General features: G+C 35.3%; 1 protein-coding gene across 3 annotated transcripts; it reads left to right on the forward strand.

Annotated features, from left to right (window-relative positions):
* Positions 1-2,139: 2,139 nt before the first annotated feature.
* Positions 2,140-12,476, forward strand: LOC122069213 (protein LIGHT-DEPENDENT SHORT HYPOCOTYLS 10-like). Of its 3 annotated transcripts, none has more exons than XM_042633174.1 (3): positions 2,140-2,478; positions 7,663-8,314; positions 9,524-11,261. In XM_042633174.1, the coding sequence occupies exon 2, from the start codon at positions 7,698-7,700 to the stop codon at positions 8,265-8,267; it is 570 nt and encodes a 189-aa protein (XP_042489108.1). In that variant the 5' UTR covers positions 2,140-2,478; positions 7,663-7,697; the 3' UTR covers positions 8,268-8,314; positions 9,524-11,261. The 3 variants fall into 3 exon arrangements, with proteins under 3 accessions (XP_042489108.1, XP_042489105.1, XP_042489106.1); XM_042633171.1 differs by lacking the exon at positions 9,524-11,261 and adding an exon at positions 12,163-12,476 and having other exon boundaries at positions 2,144-2,478; XM_042633172.1 differs by lacking the exons at positions 2,140-2,478; positions 9,524-11,261 and adding an exon at positions 12,163-12,476 and having other exon boundaries at positions 7,563-8,314.
* Positions 12,477-20,192: the final 7,716 nt, after the last annotated feature.

Here is a 20,192-nt window from a genome sequence, read left to right on the forward strand (position 1 = left end):
AAAAAAAAAAAAAAAAAAAGGAAAAAAAAAAAAGGGAAATCCCCTTCATAGGGGGAGCAAAAAACCCTAAAATGAAGAGGACCAGTCTGCCCCAATGAAAAGGAAAATGACGTCTTTATGTATGCTTATTCATCAGGTGTTCCCATTGGCCCTTGTGCACACATAGGAACCACACTCCCCCTATAGGAAACATTTCCCCTTAATAGACCGTTTGTGCAACACAAAGCATACTCTTTTTTTTTTATGGGAAAATGGATTTGTAAGGGAGTGTGGCCCTCGCACTCAGACACATGGGGGTGAAAGGGCCGGCCCACCCCTATGAAATGAAAAATGACACATTTGTTGATGCATCCTATTGCTCTCCCATTGGCCTTGACACACGTGCAAGAGCCACACTCCCTTGTAGGAAACATTTCCCCCTCTCCATTTTTTTTTTAATCAAGGCATCTGAGCAATGCTTAAATTGAGTGTGTAAAACTCAATGAACATAATTTTTTTTTTCTATTTTTATAACTTCTATTCATTAGAACAAGAAAAACTCATAGATGACAAGGTTCTGGCTATCAAAGAACATACTTTTTTTTTCTATTTTTATCAATTCTATATTCATTAGAACAGGAAAAACTCATAGGGTCTGTTTGATAACGTTTCAAGAAAAGCATTTATGCAAGCGTTTGATAAAACTGTTTCATTTCACTTGTTTTCAGAAATAGAAATAGAAATTTCTACCTATTTATGGTTCAAGAAACGACCCAGTAGAACTTGTTTCGCCGTTTCTGGAAATGACTCGTGGCTATTTTTTCGTTGGTTACTATCGACTTCTAGAAATATGACTTATCAACACCTTCAATTCTGTTTCTGTTTCTAGAAACGAAAATTTATGTTTCTGCTGTTTCTGTTTCAAGAAACGGCAGAAATGTTATCAAACGGGCCTATAGATTCCAAGTTACAAGGTTCTGACTATCAACTACATAGAATTTGGTCAAACTATCTATCGTATTTATTATTAACATCGCCTTTCAAACTAGGAACGAACTATATTTTTTTATCTCTCTAGGACAAAACTGAAAATTATATTTCAAAACGTAAGTGACTGAATTACACTGGCATGATGTGGCTTTGTATTAATGCTTCTTTATGTCATAATGGCTTCTCCTTTACCGAAGCGGTAGTGCACCCTAGAGAACTTCATGTCCAACATTTCATTCTCCTCGTGACATTGTACTGAAAGTAAATTCTTCACCCCATCAGTCACCTAAAAGTACTCACTATGAATTGAAAACTGCATCTTTCAAATTGATGCATGAAATGAAGAGAAGGAAGAAGGATATGGAAATAAACCACTGTGAAAAAAAAAAAATAAATAAATAACATTATTCGAAAGCTACTTCTCTACTACGGTGCACAAGTACTGGTAATGATAATTCACAAACTTTGTATTGTATGTCCAATTATTTTAACAAAATGGAGAGGGCTTGAATAGAAGGAACATGCAAAACATTACATCAGATAGTTGGAAAAAAAAGAGTGTAGATGCCTAATTTTGTCCCCCTTGACAATGATGAATTACAGGCAAGGACGATGCTTGTATACTCTCTCTCTCTCTCTCTCTCTGAGGATCCAATTTTTGGGAAGAACCTAAGTACCCGTAGCCTACCTAACCCTTGAATATATGAAGTCCAATGTTGATGTGTCGATGATTGACATTTTAAATCAGTATTAGCCAATAATATAAAGAATGACCTAGATGTTGGGCGTCGATCTTTCCCCCTACTAGAATATGGAAACAATCATTTGTTTCAAATTTTCTGTAAACTCTCGAGCCAAGAATGAAATCGATTCTTGCGATATTGGATAGTACTCTCCGAGATAATTCTGTCAATATACTTCTAAATTAGACATTTGGATAACCCGTAGTGCCCCCCGAAAGTTGCAAAAACTTCTCGATTCCTTGCCTATACAAGATTCTCGGCTTAGATGGTAATTTTTTTTTATGATTTTTTGGGCAAGTCCACCTATATCTCTGGGAGGATTTTCTTAGGGCCTTGTGCGGATCTACCCAATTTTTTTAATTACCTTTGTATCCTGCCCTGGAAACCCTATAAATAGGAAGTGATTTCCTTACAACTTTCATTGAAAAACTTAGAAAATCTAGAGAAAATTTCCCATAAATTCTTCGGAAATCCCAAAAATCCCATTTTTCTAGAAATTTAGGAACCCCCAAAAAATCTACAGAAATCCCTAAAATTCTTCTGAAGTCTCGAAACTCCACGGAGAATCCCAGAAAGGGCCGAACCTCCATAGATTTCCCAAAAATTGCCAAAATCCCAAAACATCCGCTAAAGTCCTAGAAATCTGATTCCTCAATGAAAGCGATACGGAGGCCAAGCCCTTACCCTTGAGTCGGGGAATTCATCGAAAGTTTTCATCTACAGAGGGGCCTTCTCCTTTTCAGCTATCATCAGAGACCGAACATAGGTAAATTCTCCGACCCTAGTAGGCATAATGTAGAAATCATGTATGCCATAGGTTAGGATAAGATAGTATAATACCTGTCTTTTTACTTTCAATATGAAGCAAGCTAGCATAATGAATCAAACATGGCAATACATATTGATCTAACACTGTTAAATTTGGAGAATATTCAAATCTAAGCATCTGGTAGAAAGACCAATTTTCTTTTCAGACAAGGTGGGTGCTTAACATCTTCCCACCCCTGTAACCTAACATGAACTTGTACTTCTGGTCAAGACCGTATATGAAGTCAAATCTAAGCTGGATCTCTCAATCAGAATTGGGCTCCCTAATAGGGTTTTAGGCCTCAATCCTAGATGGTGAATCTAAAGAACCATGTTTCCCCATCCCCCCTATTGTCAAGAAAAGAAAAGGACATCATCGAAGTGGTGAAAAGTGATAAGAAAGCAGAAGGAAGGAAATACCCCTCAAGAGAGGGATGCTCAAACCCCAAGAAGAGAGGAAACTGGAGGCCACCGACTTGAGGAGATCCGAGGTCCAATTTCTTGCTATTTTCATAGTGGAAGAGGGGACAGAAGTAGAACCAATGTGAGAAATGGGTCTGTCCTTACCGTTGCAAAAATGAATAGCATCGTAGCCATCAAAGGAAGAAAGTCAACTCTTCTAGGATAAGTGCATCAAAGGAAGATGCACAAACCAAAACATGATTCTGAAAATAAAACAAAAGGATGGAGATAGATCAGGGCTGAAACTCAACCCTTTTAGGATAAGTGTAGCTCCAATGAGGTCTTGCAACTCTTCTAGGATGCAAATAGTAAAAAATTCAAACTCTTCTAGGATGGAATAAAACTTTTGCAAGGTTTGAAAGAAACTCTTTTACGTTTCAAAGATGAGCTCTTCAAGGTTCAAGAAAAATGCACTAAGCAATTTCATTAAAAAAATTTACTCAAAAGTCATTTGCTAACATTCTATCTTTGGTGGCCTTGTATAAGCAAATGATTGATCTTAATGATGTTCCAATGATTGAGATTAAAAGAAAAAAATAAAAATCCGAAAGAGAAAAATAGGGTGTTGGACTTTTTATTGATGCTTCAAGCCTCTTTATAATCTTCAAAAAATACTCTTGGGTGTGTAATGGATGGAGCTTGAACCAAGAGACTATTTGGGAGAAAGCCTACTGCATTATATCCACAATGAGATGTAGAGGATCTTTAGCGCACACACAATTGATATAGGATTGACTGAAGTTGGACTTGAGTTAGCTTGAGCCAAGGACGGCCTTGTTTGGACTGCTTCCTAGTTTTGGGCTTGGGTACTTTATGGGCCTTTTGGGGTTTAACTTGAATATGAGCCGATCTCCTTAGCTGTGTGGGTTGGTTAAGCTGGCCTTCACATGAGTCGCCGCATGATTTATATGGCCTGCATCAGAATGGTGAAACCAAAATCAAACAGTATGAAAATTCTAGTTTTAGATTCTTGTTTCAGTTTGTTATCAAGTTAATTTCATTTTTGGTTTGGTTAGGGTTTGGTTTACTATACAAATCTATACATAATTATGTAATATATATATATATATACAAATATATGGTCCTGGGCCAATTTTTTTTTTTTTTTTAGTTTCGGGCTGATTTCACATTCTTACTGGTTTGGTTTCGGTTTTATTTCGGGCTTATTCGGGTTTTAGTGCAGTTAAGTTTGGTTTTAAGATTGTAATACCCCAAACTGAATCTATCCCGAATAAGACTTTGGTTTAATTTGGCCCAGGTTATTTCAATTCGGTTCTATCAGTTTATCGGTTCAGGCTAGATTTTGACACCCCTACATGAAGCTAAATATAACATAGCTTGTGGGAGAGCAACAAGTGTTGGAACAATGACTTTGAGGTCTGGATGAAGAGCACGAAAGATGTGGATGTTGAAATCCTTTGGCAGCAGGGGTTTTCCAGTGGAGGCCAACTCATCTATGAGGGATTTGGCGCACTGCAGGAATTGGGAAATTGGTTCATCTGGTTTGTGAACTGGTTCTTGAAGACCAAGGTGGAGGGAGAGAATGTGCTTGGTGGAGGCAGATCCAAAAGCGGTTGTGAGGGAGTCCCAAATTTCTTTGCTAGTTTTCTTCCCAATAACCAGCAGTAGAACTTCAAGAGTGATGTGAAGAGAAGACTCATAAGATTTGCATCCTGTTGTTGCCAATAAAGGGCGGCACCATCAAAGGGGCATGGCAATGAGCCATCAACATAACCAAACAATTTAGTGCCTTGAGAAACGAAACAAGCTGTGTCTATCGGAACAAATAGTTATGGGGAGACAATTTTAGGAAAAAAACCGTGGGGTGGTCATGGAGGGAAGAGAGGAAGAGGGCAGAAGTCATAAGAGGGGAAACGTTGGCGGAAAAGGGATCGGTGGCCATGGTGAAGATTGAGAGAGAGAACTAGGGTTTTGGCTAGAAGAGAATGGTGTGAGCCTTGAAAGGCCCTAATACCATGATAATTCACAAACTTTATTTTGTATTTTAGTCCTTTCATAACTGTAGAGGATGAGAGATTATATATGAGCAAGGGAAGCCCTAGTCGGATCTACAAGACTAGAAAAATAAGATTACAAAGGGATTCATGCAATAAAGAGTGTAACTATTATTGCCTGATCTTGCCCTAAATTCCTATCCAATGGATTGTTCTACTTACTCTAGACCTTCCGTTTAAACAAAACAAAATGCTAGAGAAACACTTTCTTGTTGCACAAACAGGTTTCACCCAAGGACAAGATTAATTCACCTTTCTTGAAACTTGATATTTTGAGGTGTCATCTTTCAATTTTCTCTCAGTGACTTCATTTGATTGGTATTAACCTCAATAGATGGCCCAAGAAAAATTTCCATACAATTTGATTACTATTGTAAACTAAACGGAAGAGCTATATCAAACCTCCACACGACTATTCTTTGGAAATTGATATGCCCTTGCCTTTGACAACACTACATTAGTTAGGTCATAATCCATGATGTGAATCTTAGGTCAACATTGTTCTCTATTGGTAGTTAGATAAACCAAGTTGTTAACATCTATTTTGAGTCATTGATGAAGATATCACTTTCAGTTTCTCACTCTTAATAACTTCATTTAATTGGTAAGGCCAGATACTTCTGTATCCTAGCTAATTCAGTCCCAGTTCTCTAGGTATCAAGACTTTAACTGTAGCCCTTTGTTGTCATAATAAGCTTCCTAACCCTGTCAATATATGGTAGGTACAATGATGATATCATATATATGCCACTGTAAGAAGTGTGAAGGGCCAAAAGGTGATCTGTCGGGTAGAAATCAACATTGTTACAAAGGGAATCAGATAAAGACAAGAAAATAATAGTAGAAAAAATCCATTTGAGGGCCACGAGAATTTTCATATGTAGGTTCACCTATAGTAGTTGAAATTTGGGGTTTGATTTACCTGCCCGGAAGGAAGGAGGGGAAAGTGAGGGGGTAGGACAACACAAAAAGAGCAAAAGGGATTTAGATTGCTACTCACTTCTTAAGGCTAACTTAGAATGCTATCCACTGCCATATATAAGGTCAGTAATGGAAGTTTAGGGGCATCCATGTTTGGCATGTACTTGAAGATGAAAATTTCTCTCATTGATATGAATTGGAGTTTGAGAACACACCGACAGTTCTAAACAATGCAAAGGCATTTTGGACATACAAGGACAGTCTCCAAAGGCCTAACAGAATAATGGTACATAAGGGACACAGTTGTAGAGTTAGGACCCCATCTAGCAAATCATATAAAGAGGGTGCTTAGGCTAATAATTGGCCTAATTATAGCCCATATAAATATTGCAAATTTAGTTTATGGCTCTTTAGGTGGATTCTTCCTTAACCCCACTTTTGGGTTATTGGAATTTTACAATTGACCACTGATCTATTGGATCTAGACCTAGCTAGGTTTCTTATAATTGACTACCTTTTGATGAAAGATTGAACGGTCCTGATCCCCAATTCTGTCAATTATATGTGCCTCTCTGTCAACCAAAACTCTCAGGTAAGATTATAACCAAATCAGGTTTTAGGGGGAAAAAATTAATGATGACAAGTGGGTTTATTTTCCATTAGTTGTCACAATCAGTCATATCCTTTTGACTAAAATACAATGACATTTTTTTGCCAATATTATAATCAAGGACATTTTCATTACCATGTCTTAGTAAGTAGAACAGGTGGAGAACAAAATATTGTACATGTATGGCCATCCATAAGCATCAATGCAAGTATGCATGTATTCCAGACCCTAGCCTATCACAAGGCTTGAATTCTTAAAAACAGTTTTAGAGCTTGCATCCAATATTGAGGAGATCTGTTTGCTTCTTCTGGTAAAATCTGAAATATCTGGATGAAGTGAACAAGGATCCCTAGCTAAAAAAACAACGATGATCCCTAATAGCAGTACAGTGGGGATATTATTTAGTAATATTATTAAGCATTAGCAGTGATAATGGTGGTAGTGGTGATTATATTTTATAATGAAAATCTTCTAGTCAACTAGATCTCTTGATCATCAAGAATCTGACTTCATGCCTTCCCAGCGACCCTTCACTCATTTAGGTAAAAAAAATTATAATTCCGAGTTGCACCGAGTTAATACATGACTCAGCTCAAACAGTAAGTGGGGAATTTTTTGAGAGTAATTACTGTTATTTTATCATAAATTTGCCATCAACCCTTGCATTATATTCATTCTTCGACTTTTACAGTAGAGTGCTTGACAAGTATAACACGTAAGGCATCATGACGTTATTATTGACGTAATAGATGACGGTCTGAATCTTCTCTCCACGTGATAACCTCCACACATGGGATCCTATCATCTATGAGGAAATATTAAACCAAACAAATGGTGCACTCGTTGAAGAGATTGATGAAATTTTTGGTAATGAAAACAATAACGATTACGCCTATGATGGCACACAAAAATTGTAAATTAGATGGGAAAATATAGGTAATGGTAGAGAGTATTATTAAAAAGATGAAAATAGAAGCAAAGAGGAAGAAAAAAAAGGAACAAAAGCACCTTCATAGGGCCCATGGCATGTCTCCTCAGTAGGGCCAACGATGTGATCTTCATCTTTCTCCACTGCACCTCCTCCTATTCCTTTGCTTCCTCCTTGCCTAATTTCCTTACCTCTCTTTCTTTCCAGAAATACACAAGAAGAGCTCATCGGTGGTCCTCGCGATGTCTAGTGACAGAGCAAAAGATTCAGCGGAAGGATCATCACGATCTGTCGTTGAGCATCAACAACAGCAACAACATCAGCAGCAGCAGCAATCACCGGTGGCTCCACTAAGTCGGTATGAATCACAAAAGCGTAGAGACTGGAACACCTTTGGTCAGTACTTGAAGAACCAGAGGCCACCGGTTTCACTATCACAGTGCAACTGTAGCCATGTACTGGACTTCCTTCGATACCTTGATCAGTTTGGGAAGACTAAGGTTCACTTACAAGGTTGCGTCTTTTTCGGGCAACCGGAGCCTCCTGCGCCTTGCACTTGCCCTCTCAGGCAAGCTTGGGGAAGCCTTGATGCACTCATTGGCCGCCTCCGGGCTGCTTACGAAGAAAACGGTGGCTCACCGGAGACAAACCCTTTTGGTAGCGGTGCTATTCGTGTTTATTTGCGTGAAGTAAGGGAGTGTCAAGCTAAGGCAAGGGGGATTCCATACAAGAAGAAGAAGAAGAAGAAGAATCTAATCAAACCCAACGATGATCCAAAGCCACCGGCGACGACGGCGATGCAGTCCTCTTGATGATGATGATGATGCTTCTTCTTCCTATGGCTTTCTTCTCCTAACAGGTAATTGCTAATTATATAGAGACTTAACTATATGGGTAGCTTTCATTTTTCTTCAAAAGCTTATGAAGTAATAGAAACCACAGGTTAGTGCAAATAGAGTGCCACTTGTAAGTGGTTGTTGTCAATCCTCTTTGGTTGACTTACTGCCTCAAGTGTTGAGGGCAGTGTTCAATTCTATCTATAGCTTAATTACTGACCACATAATTATAATAATAATTGAAAATTATATTAGTTAATAATATCTGTAGTTAAATATAAAGATTTTATGGATTGCCAAATGTGTAGTTTAACTAGTTTATTGGATTAATTCAAGCCTTCAATTTGATTCTATTGTCTCTTAATTTTATAACTCTGCAAGAAACAGATATATATTAACTCTGTAAAGAAGAACTAAGAATAAATTCCATAAAGAGGAGAGAGGAGAGAGGAGAGAGGGGAGAGATCTCATTCCCTTCATAGTAAACCCTACTCTGACAACTCTCAAAGTCCCAAAGGCTATTCTGCAAATTAACTGTAAGATTTTGAATAACTACCCAGAAAAATCTGTATTCAGCAACTTTACCATAACAACTTTTGGTCCCTCAGACATTAGACGCAATGATTGTAATGGGGAAGAATGGTGAATCTCTCTCTCTCTCTCTCTCTCTCGCTATATCTCTCTCTCCTCTTTCTCTCTCTGGACCCGCCTAGCCCTCTCCCTCTCTTGCATTATGGAAAAAACACTGTATTCTGTGGTTTCCTAATTTAATATTTCTCAATTACATGTTTGCTTTTCAATGGTTTTGGCTCTTTTCGGATTCTGCACGATTTTGTGCCCCCCATGCATGCATGGATGGCCATGTTTGTTCATGTCATATGGAGCCTTTTGTATAAATAAATGTAGGGTATTACATGAACGTAGAAATTAATACTTGAGAGGGAAGGGGAGAAAAGAGCTTTCCCATGCTTTTCTCTTGCTCTTCTCCCTTTTAAAATAATTTAAATCCTCGTTTTACACGAAAAAGAAACTAGAATGTCTTTGTTAATTTACTGTTTAATTAATATTTCAAACCACATTGAGGGCAAATTTGTAATTTAGGAGTTTGTATTGTAATCAAAGAAAGACTGCAATTGTCCTTTGTACCTTGTGTTTAGATTGTCTTTTGCCAGAAGTGGATATTGTGTTAAAGTGAAAGTTATTATATTCTCCTTCATGGCTTTGTTTTGCAGAGTTAAAGGTCAAAAAAAATGAATTACAACCTTTGGAGCTACTAACTTTTTTGTCTCTCCCTTTGAATGGATCGAAACTGCAGACTTCTCCAAGAGCTAAAATGCCTTACAAACATCATAAGAATTCATATATTTTCTTCTGTTTAGTGTTCCCCTCATAACCTCTATCTGCTTCATATCTTTGGCTGCAGTTCAGTTCTCCTTTGAATCAGGTTCTTTAATTTTTATATTATTTCTTAATTTGAGCAATTTCAATGAGATTCAAATTAATTTTTTTAATTTTTCATTGATGTGATAATGAATTGAGATGAAAATGGAAATTATGGTTTCTTTGTAGAATAAAACCTTATTCCAAAATTCCAACTAAATGGGGTTCGCTAAAAGTATGGTTTCTTTTTCACCTACCTTAATTGTAATCATTGCTATGGAGTATCAGCAACTAAACAGCTATTTAGGTTATTTTGAATCAGGAAATAGGAATACTTATTGGGGTTGGGGATTCAGTTTTTTAGTAGGTTAAAGTTTTTTTTAGTGCATTGTTATGAAGTAACCATTGATACTGAAATTTACTTGTTCAGTAATGGCTACTGCATCAGGACAAGGGTTATAGATTGAGGAATGTGCATGCAGGAAGGTGACAGTTTGATTGAAATAAGGAGTGACAATCTATCCCTAATTTATAGTAGGGCAGAATTCTATATAGGCCATTTCTTTTCATTCTCTTTTGGTTAATATGCAATGACTAGTTACATTTGAATACCAATAATGTTGGTTCTTATTTGTATGATATTGAACCATATTAGCGTGGACTCCATCTTTCAAGTTTCCTTATCGTAAGTCTCTTCCATAATGTAGAAGTGATTTACTTAGGTTACCTTGTATAAGCTATACTCCTGTATTCTTATTCCTAGATTGAGTATGATTCCACTTTCCTTCTAAGTTTATATTTTCTTGGCCATCAAACTATTGTAACTATATATTCAGCCTCTCTTTTTTTTTTTTTTTCGTGGTAAGATATATTCAGCCTCTACAATTGTGGAGTTGATCCATAATAAAGTGTTTCTTGAGTTAGGACTCCCAGCTGATAGCAATGCCGAAGGTGTAGCTGATCCTATCATCTTTAGGACTGTTTTTCAGTGGATTTGTCGCTTGTTCTTCAGTTGAATTTTTATTCTTTTGGATTTTTTTTATCAATTGATCCATTTACCGGGGAAAAAAAAAAGTGTTTCTTGAGTTAGCATATGATATTTGGACATAGTTGCAGCTTCTGATGCTCCTATCGGATCTCAAACCACAACAACCGGTTAAATGAAAAGGAAAAAAAAAACTTAATTGAGTGTTACCATTGATTTAACTTCTTTTTTTTTTGCCAAAGGTAAGGAAAATAATATATTACAAAATTAGTATTTACAAGATTAACCTCCGAACATACCCAGAAGAAAAACAAGAAAGAAAATAAAAACTTGATACTCAACCTTCGGCATTGCCATCAGCAGAGCACATGCAAAGTAACTATTGTCCTGAGGATCTACCTTCGGCATTGTCATTAACAAAATCCTAAAACAACACAAAGCATCATAGATCATAACATCATGAAAGAAAGCATTGTAGCACCCAAAACCTTGCCTTCTAAGAAGAAAACTGTTCTTCCAGTGCAAACCTTGAAACTTACGTTTGGGAGGGGGTTGTTGGAGGAGGGGGAAGGGTAAGGGTTTAATGTGAAATGATTGAAAGAAAAGAAAATAAACTGATATTCCAATAGCATTCCTTATTATTGAGTAAGTTTGTTCAAGTTTTACAAAATGAAGGAAAAGAATTACATACACAATAGTTTGGCCTGCTCTCAACTGAAGAACCCAGTCTCTCCCTAGGAGTTGGTTAATTTAGCACCTCAATCACATTTTTTGTATTGTAGACCAAACTTTATTACTCTTAGCTCCCTTTTCTTTAGCTTTCCTCATCCTATTGAGGATACCATACACAACATCTTTCTTCGCTAAAAGGTCATATATATATATATATATATATTAAAAAGAGAGATAAAAAAATATAAATGTACATGCTGGGTCTAAAGACATCAGATACAAATACAAAAGGAGGGACAAAACCGGGGTCACTCCCCCACCTTCGGCACGACCATCAGCAAGGGAAGAATTTCACTACTCCACTGTACCATCAAACATGAGAATCTGTACAGTTCCGATATCTTTACTTTCATAAAGATGCAGTAGCTAGATTAGTATTCATAACTGTTAGTTTACGCACACACTACTGGATCATTGATAGATGGGTTTTTTGGTCTTTACTTATGGCAATGCCAAAGGTAGGGATCAAAGTCTTTTCTATTCATCATATGTTTTTCATCTGGGTATGCCTGGACGCCATTTTTGTACATCCCTTAATATTATTTAATTGATTCATTTGTTGATTCTTAGCACTAAAAAAAAATGGAAAATAGAAGAAATCTATAAGTTTGGTGTAAAACACAGATGACACCAATTAATATTTTGTGAGAAATAACAACAAAACAATTAGTATTTTATGTTTGTAGTCCGTTTGCTGTCCATGCCTTAACTGTTTAACTTTCTTTGGGAACAGAAAACCCTATAACTAACATTCCCAATTCATTTTCCATGCAGGATGAAAGTTGCAAGTCAAGTTTGTTTGGGAGGCATCGTGGGAAAGGCAAAAAGACCTTGGAGTCTTATAGTCCTATCTCACTTTCTGTTTTTTTCTTTGCAAATAGTTATAATCAAGGGACAACATCTAAGCAGTTAAACCATGCTCATATTAGTCATTCACATTTTGGTTTCCTTATTCCATCGTGTGATCTCTTAATACATACTATAAATGACAGTGAAGCTATGGTAGACGCATTACCTTTTCCTTTCCTGCCTAGATGTGATATTTGTTTCAATGAGAAATAAGATTATATAGATTATGTGGAACAACATATTTCTTTTTTTCTTTGGTGGGAGGGGTGGAGTTGTTATGGATTTAAGATTATATGCTTACAAGTGGGCTCCCTATATATAGACAGAAACCACTGGTCATATAGACTGATTTTCCAAGCAGACTGATTTTCCAAGCAGCAACTGAATTAAGAAAATAAAAGTTAGTGAAGTGTGGTAAGCCTTTAATTCCTGGTGCTGGGCTTCTTTCCTTTTACTTTCATTTTGCCTTTATTTCTCTCACTTTCAATTCTTCTATTTTGTTTTTGCATGGATCCATGTAGCCGACCCCATCAAATTGGGATAAAACTGAATTTGTTGTTATTGTTGTTGTAGTGGTTGCTGTTTGGAATGTATTTTGTTGTGGACTGATCAGCTGCTTGTCACAACTACATTAGCCTATAATTTTTCTGAGCTTATTTGATGTATCATGAACATAATTGATTTCATAAGTAAAATCACTATGCATGGAGGAAAGAAGAAAGAAGAAAGAAAGATAACCCTTGTACACAAAATAGGAAGGAAATATATGTTAAAAAAATAAAAATCATTACATTTACAGAAGAATAGGTCAAAATGAACAAGCTAAGAAAATTAAGAAAAATTATAGATGTCTCTCTAGAACTTATAGAAAGAATTTCTCATACACTCTGTTGAACTTATAGAAAGAGTTCATGTTGATGGCAATGCCGAAGGTGAGGTCTCTACATGTGTTTGTTTTTGTTTTTTGGTGGACAAGGTTTAATTTTATTTTATTTTTCCTTTTGTAATCTTTGGTTTCTTTTTAATAATAATCTCTTAGCAAAGAAAATTAAATTTATTTAAGCTTTTAAGTAGAGAGACCCAAATGACACATGAAAGCATCTAAGGTCCTAGAGTTCTCTAATGTGGAATTATGTTGACACTCCTCTTCAGGTATTGCCCCTCTTTTGAGTGTAATATGAGTGATCATTCATAAATATATTATTAATGTAGTGGGCTTTATTTCTTGGATCTCATGTTAAAATATTCAATCAAAATGCTTGAGCTAATAGGCAGTGAAGCTCAACTGGTACATGAAAGCATCCAAGATCCTAGAGTTTTCCAATGTGAGATTATCACCCCCCTCCCCCCCCTCCCCCACAAAAAAAAAGAAAAAAAAAGAAAAAGAAAAAAGAAAGACATTCTTTTATTTATTTTTGGGACTGATACATAGATTGACATGAAGCAAATACACTAAATTTCTTCCATGGTTGCAAATGCAATGGAGAAATCGGTTATATTGTGCTTCCACTTGGATGCATTCATCTCCTTAGTCTTCTGTGTCTTACAAAGAACATCTTGTGGGTCCAGAGATTCTCAAAAATACTTCTTATGATAATTCTCACCATGTTCCATTTGACAGTTCAAGTGTAAAGAAAGAATTTTTACTTTTGAGTATTCTATGCCAAAATTAATTTCAAACAACTTTGGTATGCATATATATTGCTTATAAGTTTATATGATAATCTAATTATTAGATGAGGGATTAGCATTCGTGCTGGCTTCTATATGAATGGTCAATAGTTTCAGTTCTGTATGACGGGAATGAAGCACCTAAAAAAATTGTGCAGAATAGAAAATAAAATAAGAGTTTCATATTTTAATTATAATTATATTGATCTGTTGTACTTCTGGTATCTAGATTCAAATAGATGCAACTCTATGCTTTTATATGTTCTTACCTTTTCATTTTGAAATATGTCACTAAAAATACTTCCTCCAAGTCTGTCTTCAGCCAGAAATATCCACAACAAAATCATTATCACTCAACTCATATGTTAAACATTAAAGCAGTTATTAGATTAGGCCTACCTCTGGTGTATACATCATGAACACATTATCCTTGCAGGATCATGGTTACTGTTCCTGATACCCATGCCTTTCCACTCATTAATATTAAGTGATCTTCAATACCCCATTTTTTTTTTTTGTATCCTTTCTCTTTTATGATTTCATATATATCCATATTTGGACTTTACATTGGCAAATTTAATTCCTATCTGGAAATGACTCATCTTATTCTAAAGTTTCATCCTGTTCTACTACTATTTTCTAGTTCTACATACTCAAAACAATCATCCTAGTCCACATTTCCATGTTTTTTTTTTTTTAAAGGTCATCAAGATTTTATTAAAAAAGAATGAATAAAATACAGAGAAATCCAATTGGGCTTAGGACTTCTTCACAATAGGGTGCTATCTCCTAATTGATATTTGTTAAATAGAAAGTTGTCTTTATATGATTTAAAAATGATAAACGAGCAAAGAAGCAAAAATGGCTAACATGAGAGGCTCAGGTGGTGAATTTCTGTTGTCTCTCTTGTATGTCTTGGACTTATGATAACAAGAAAACCATAACAGTGCTCCATATAACAACACCTGAATATATTGTTTAAAAAAGCTGTGACTTATGAGAGGTTGCTTGTGGTTTAACAGCTGAATAACGTGTATAGATATTGCTTTGAACTAATCAATAACGTGCAAATATTGTTTAGTTCTCTAGGTACCTCTTGGATATATAATTAAATAAGACCATGACTTTAAGGTTGCATTTGGTAGTCATTCTGTTTCAAAAACAACATTTATTGTCAAAACCAGAATTTTCTGTTTCTGTGTCAAAATTCCATTTTGGAATGAAACTTACCATGTTCCAACATTTCTCGATTTCTGGTGTTTTTTTAACCTAGTCCATTTTATAAAAAAAAAAAGGAAAAACAAACGGTGGACACCAAACGGAAGATTCGGTGTTTTTGTTCCCGGAAAACAAAAAAACGCTAGAAACGCTTTTTCATATGACTACCAAATGCTGCCTAATTAGTTTCTCTTATTGCATGTATTCAAAACCTGTCTACATGTGAGGTGAATATTTTTCCCATTAGTTTCATTCAGAGTAAATTTGCAGTTTTCATTTCTAGGGTTTGAGGTCATTAACTCAATCTTTGTACTTTTTTTTTTTTTTTTTTTTAATATTGAATTTGGGGGCTTCCTACTAAAGTTTAATAAATCAGAATATCTCCTAAAAAGTCAAAAGATACGCACACAACCATAAAGAAGAAGAATAAAAGACCCGGTGTAACAACACACCTCGCAATCAATGCAAGGAAAAAACAAAAAAAAACACAAAACAACAAAAAAAAAAAAAAAAAAAGAGTAAGAACAAACCTTACAATATTGGAAATAAAAAATATAAAGTCATTGTGTGCAAGTAATATTTAAAAAATATATATATATTTGCAAGTAATATCAAATCATTCGAGAATTCATTTATTATATGAATGAAGAAGAAAATATAATGTACTAACTGCTCATGCAAGCACTTTCTCTTCAAAAGCCATAATTTTTGCCACATGGTGCCATTTTTTTTGTGGGGGGGTGCTAAGAGATCAGATTGTTTTATATATATAGGTACAAAATAATATACAGTTGATATATAGTTTATTGTATGTATAAATAATATGTGTTAATTTGTATGATCCTTGCTGTATTGTACTTTTCGCAAAATTATTAACTTCTTCAACATTTTCTCTTGCATTCAACTAATATACACTTTTTCACATTGATTGTAAGCTTGATAGAGTACTTTCAAATTACCATTGATTGAATGCCTACCCTGCCTCTAGGGTTTGCTTGATCCCCCTGGTATCTCAGATCATTGTCCAACTATCATTAATATTTCTCCTTACTCTTCTTTGGGCCAAAGCCTTTCTATTCTTTTGACATGTGGATTGATCATTCAAATTACATCCCTTTGTCCGTTCTACTTGGCAAAAGCCTGTGAAAGAACATGCCTCCCCCTTTATCATCTTTGCCCAAAAGTTCAAGAATGTAAAATTTGCTCTTAAAGATTAGAATTGGAATGCTTTTGGAAACATCTCCTCTGCAATTCTTTACGGCAGAGAACTCTACTCCGGCGTTCGATCAAAGTTACAATTAGATGGGACTCAGCTCTTTGGTGCTACAATAGGAAAGTTTTATGAAGCAAAAGTAGCTGGTGAAGTAAATGGCATTAGGTGATTCTAGTTTTGGTTTATTTCCATAGGTCTCTTAAGGCTATATATATATATACACTAGTAAAAATACACATGCAAATGCACGTGGTCTTATGTTGAGAGAGAGAGAGAGAGAGAGAAACTGTTGATATACATGACATGACTAACATGAGAATCAAGAGCAAAAAAGCTTTTGTGTGAATCTCTGCCTCAATAGTCTTAGAAACAAAAATTTTAACTTAGGATAAATTTGAGTTGAATTTGAGCTAAAGATCCATATTTAAATTATAAAAGTTGTAATCAACGAAAGAGGAAGAAAACAAAATTGAAATATAATATTTCAAAACTAATAAAACCAATGCTCTTTTGCAAGAGTTCTAAGGCTAGGGAATCAAGTTATCATTAATTTGTTGGCAATTATCAAGGTTTATAGGTTGGATAATATTAAGGTCATTTACTCATCTGTTAATATTAGCTAAAACAGTATAGAGGTTTCCCTAGCCAGAGAGAATAAGCCAACCCCACGACAAAATGGGAGGTAAAACTCAAAAATTGTACTTGCTCATGATCAACAACAAATGGTTAGGATACCTTCAGATCTTCAGGAGTTAATCAACAACGTAGTGTGGTAAGCAGAAGAAAAAATCCATACAATAACTAAAACATGGAACAGAGAAAGAGTGCTAAACTTTTAACTAACCTTTTTACCATTTTTTTTTCCTTGTTAGATAATAATAATTATTCCATCCCAATTGCTGAGGTGGGATCTTATAAACTCATCAATTGTTAGCAGAAGATGGCCTTTGATCATGGCAGGGCTGATATAACGCACTCTCTTTTTCTTAATGATGCGAGAACTATCTCAAAGATATAAAGAGCCATAAAGGTAAAAGAAGATTTGAGGAACCTACTTTTAAGAGCAGCTACCTCTGACGGTCTGACCACACACAAAAGAAGAGGAAGCATGGGAAAGGTAAGAAAACAAATCAAAATTTTATCTTGATTAAACAAGTAATTGGACCAAAAATGGATGCAAAAGGTGAACAACTTAACTCAATTGTAACTTAACTCTTTGCTGCCATCTCATCATTTTTTTTTTTTTTTTTTTTTTTGAGTGGATCTCATGAGAATTCATGAAATAAGAAATACTCAATTTTCAATTCAAAGTGTCATACATCATGAAGGGGAAAGATCACTTATCTATTTGAATAAAACCCAAACTCAAACAAAGAAAAATCAAGTTTAATTGCAATTGAATAGAACTCACGTAGTTTGAGTGTTTTTAAAACCAACACTTTTCTGATTTTTTTTTTCCCCTCTATTTTCCTTAGCTAAGGGAAAGAAAAAAGGCCCAAAACAACAGTGTGATAATGATACACGGACAGACCACAAGCTACACAGAACTTCCACGCCAACTCCACTTATACTGCCCCATAGAATTGATTATTCAATCTGGATGCCAACATCCATTTTTCATTTAAAAAAAAAAAAGTGTTCCGTAAAAAAATTCCAGACCACCTGCTGGTCCAACAACTGATTGTAATAAATCATCATCGTGCTTCCAATGCCCAAAGGCAAATAAAGTCATAATCTTTTGAGTCAGGATCATTAGCACTTCAGTATAATCTCCAAATCACTCATTTTTCCCCCAATTATGTGATGAATTCAAGTGGGAAGTGAAAAAAAGACCGATTTCGTGGAGAGAAAATGGCACTATCCTTTCCATACTTCATCATAGGGTAAGCATTTAAAGAGGGATCCAGATTGAATAATATTTTGAGGATCTCAAAGAAAAAGAGAAAGGAAGATAGTGGACAATGGGAGAGTTTGGGAGAGAGAATGAAAGAGAAGTGACTATATAGGAAAGTGGGGGAGTTTGAGAGAAAGAAGGAAGTAAAGAAAAAGAGAATTATTATCTTCCTTATATAAATGGATTTAATTTTTCTCAAAAAAATAAGAAAAAGAAAAAAAGAGATCGGAAAATCGTGGACAGTGAGAGAATTTGGAAGAGAGAAGTGACTCTATAGGAAAGTGGGTGTGTTTGACATAAAGAAGGAAAGTAGAGAAAAAGAGAATTGTTATCTTCCTTGTATAAAAGGATTTAATTTAATTTAATTTTTATAGAGAGCGATAAGAGAGAGGAGGGAAAGGTAAGATACAATCTAAGGAGTTTCCTATTTGTAGGAGAGTAACGTGAGAGATGAGAGGGAGATAAGAATAATAGGATAGAATCTAAGGAGTTTCCTATCGATAGGAGAGCTTTAAGATAAAAGAAATGGAGAGAGAGAAGGGGACATGAGAGAGTGAGAGAGTGAGAGAGTGAGAGAGGAATATGAGAAATAAACTTTTAGAGAATTTTAATTATTAAAAAAATTACAAGGGTACCAGCAATTATCGGAAAATAAAAGGCAATGAAGGCAAAGAAATAAGGGTAAAATAGTCAAATGAAAGATTAATTTTTATAGAGAGCAATAAAAGAGAGGAGGGAGAGGTAAGATATAATCTAAGGAGTTTCCTATTTGGAGGAGAGTAACGTGAGAGATGAGAGGGAGATAAGAATAAGAGGATAAAATCTAAGGAGTTTTCTATTGATATGAGAGTTTTAAGTATAAAAGAAATTACAAGGGAACCAACAATTATGGGAAAATAAAAAGGAATGAGGGTAAATAAATAAAGGTAAAATAGTCAAGTGAAAGATTTGCCACTTCATGCTTATTTCTTTATATATATATATATATATATATATATATATAAGGAGAAATTACAAGGGTACCAACAATTATAGGGAAAAAAAAAAAAAAGGAATGACGGCAAAGAAATAAGGGTAAAATAGTCAAGTAAAAGATTTACCACTTCATGCTTTTATATAATAGTATATATATAGAGGCTGACTAGCTACCTTGGATATGATTTCACCATTTGAGATCAAGGATGAAATGCTGAATTATTACAAGGAGATCTTATGTCCTTATCTTTCTCCTCATCACCCGATCCCTACTAACATCTTTTTTAAGCACCTCTCCCCAGACCAGAAAGTGTTTCTCTCGAGTATCCCTTCAAATGAGGAAATCATACTTGCCATTAAAAGTCACAAGGTTAAGAAGACCCTGATCTTGATGGGTTCTTCCTCTCGGTTTGGGATTATCATTAAATATGATTTGGTGAGTGTGATCTAGGTAGCTCTTTCTTTCAGCCTGACAAGATTCATAGAATTAATTAATCGTACTTTCATTTTGCCTTGTCCCAAAAACTAAGGATGTTGCCACAGTCTTGGATTTTCGTCCCATTTCTATCAGTATCCTTCTTTCTAGATTTATAGCAAAAGTGTTTGCGAATAGATTGAAGAGGTTTGTTCATGTTATTGTCAATATTAGCCATGTAGGATGCTTAAATTGGATATCTAGAAGGCTTTTGACTCTATTAGATGCGATTATTTAAGGAGCATTTTGGATTTTATGGATTTCCCATCTCGCTTTATCCATTGGCTCCTTAAATGTATCTCCACTACTCATCCTTCAGTCCTAGTTAATGGTATTCCAATTGGTTACTTTGAGTCAACCATGGGGGTTCTGAAGGGTATCCTCTTTTTCCGCTTATTTTTACAATTACTAAGAAAGGATTATCCAAGAGTGTTCTTTAATGAACTCTTTTAAACCAGAGAGAGAGAGAGAGAGAGAGAGAGAGAATTTGAGCTATCTATGGGTTTCCC

This window comes from Macadamia integrifolia, unplaced genomic scaffold, assembly GCF_013358625.1.
Source record: "Macadamia integrifolia cultivar HAES 741 unplaced genomic scaffold, SCU_Mint_v3 scaffold558, whole genome shotgun sequence".
Classification (NCBI taxonomy): domain Eukaryota; kingdom Viridiplantae; phylum Streptophyta; class Magnoliopsida; order Proteales; family Proteaceae; genus Macadamia; species Macadamia integrifolia.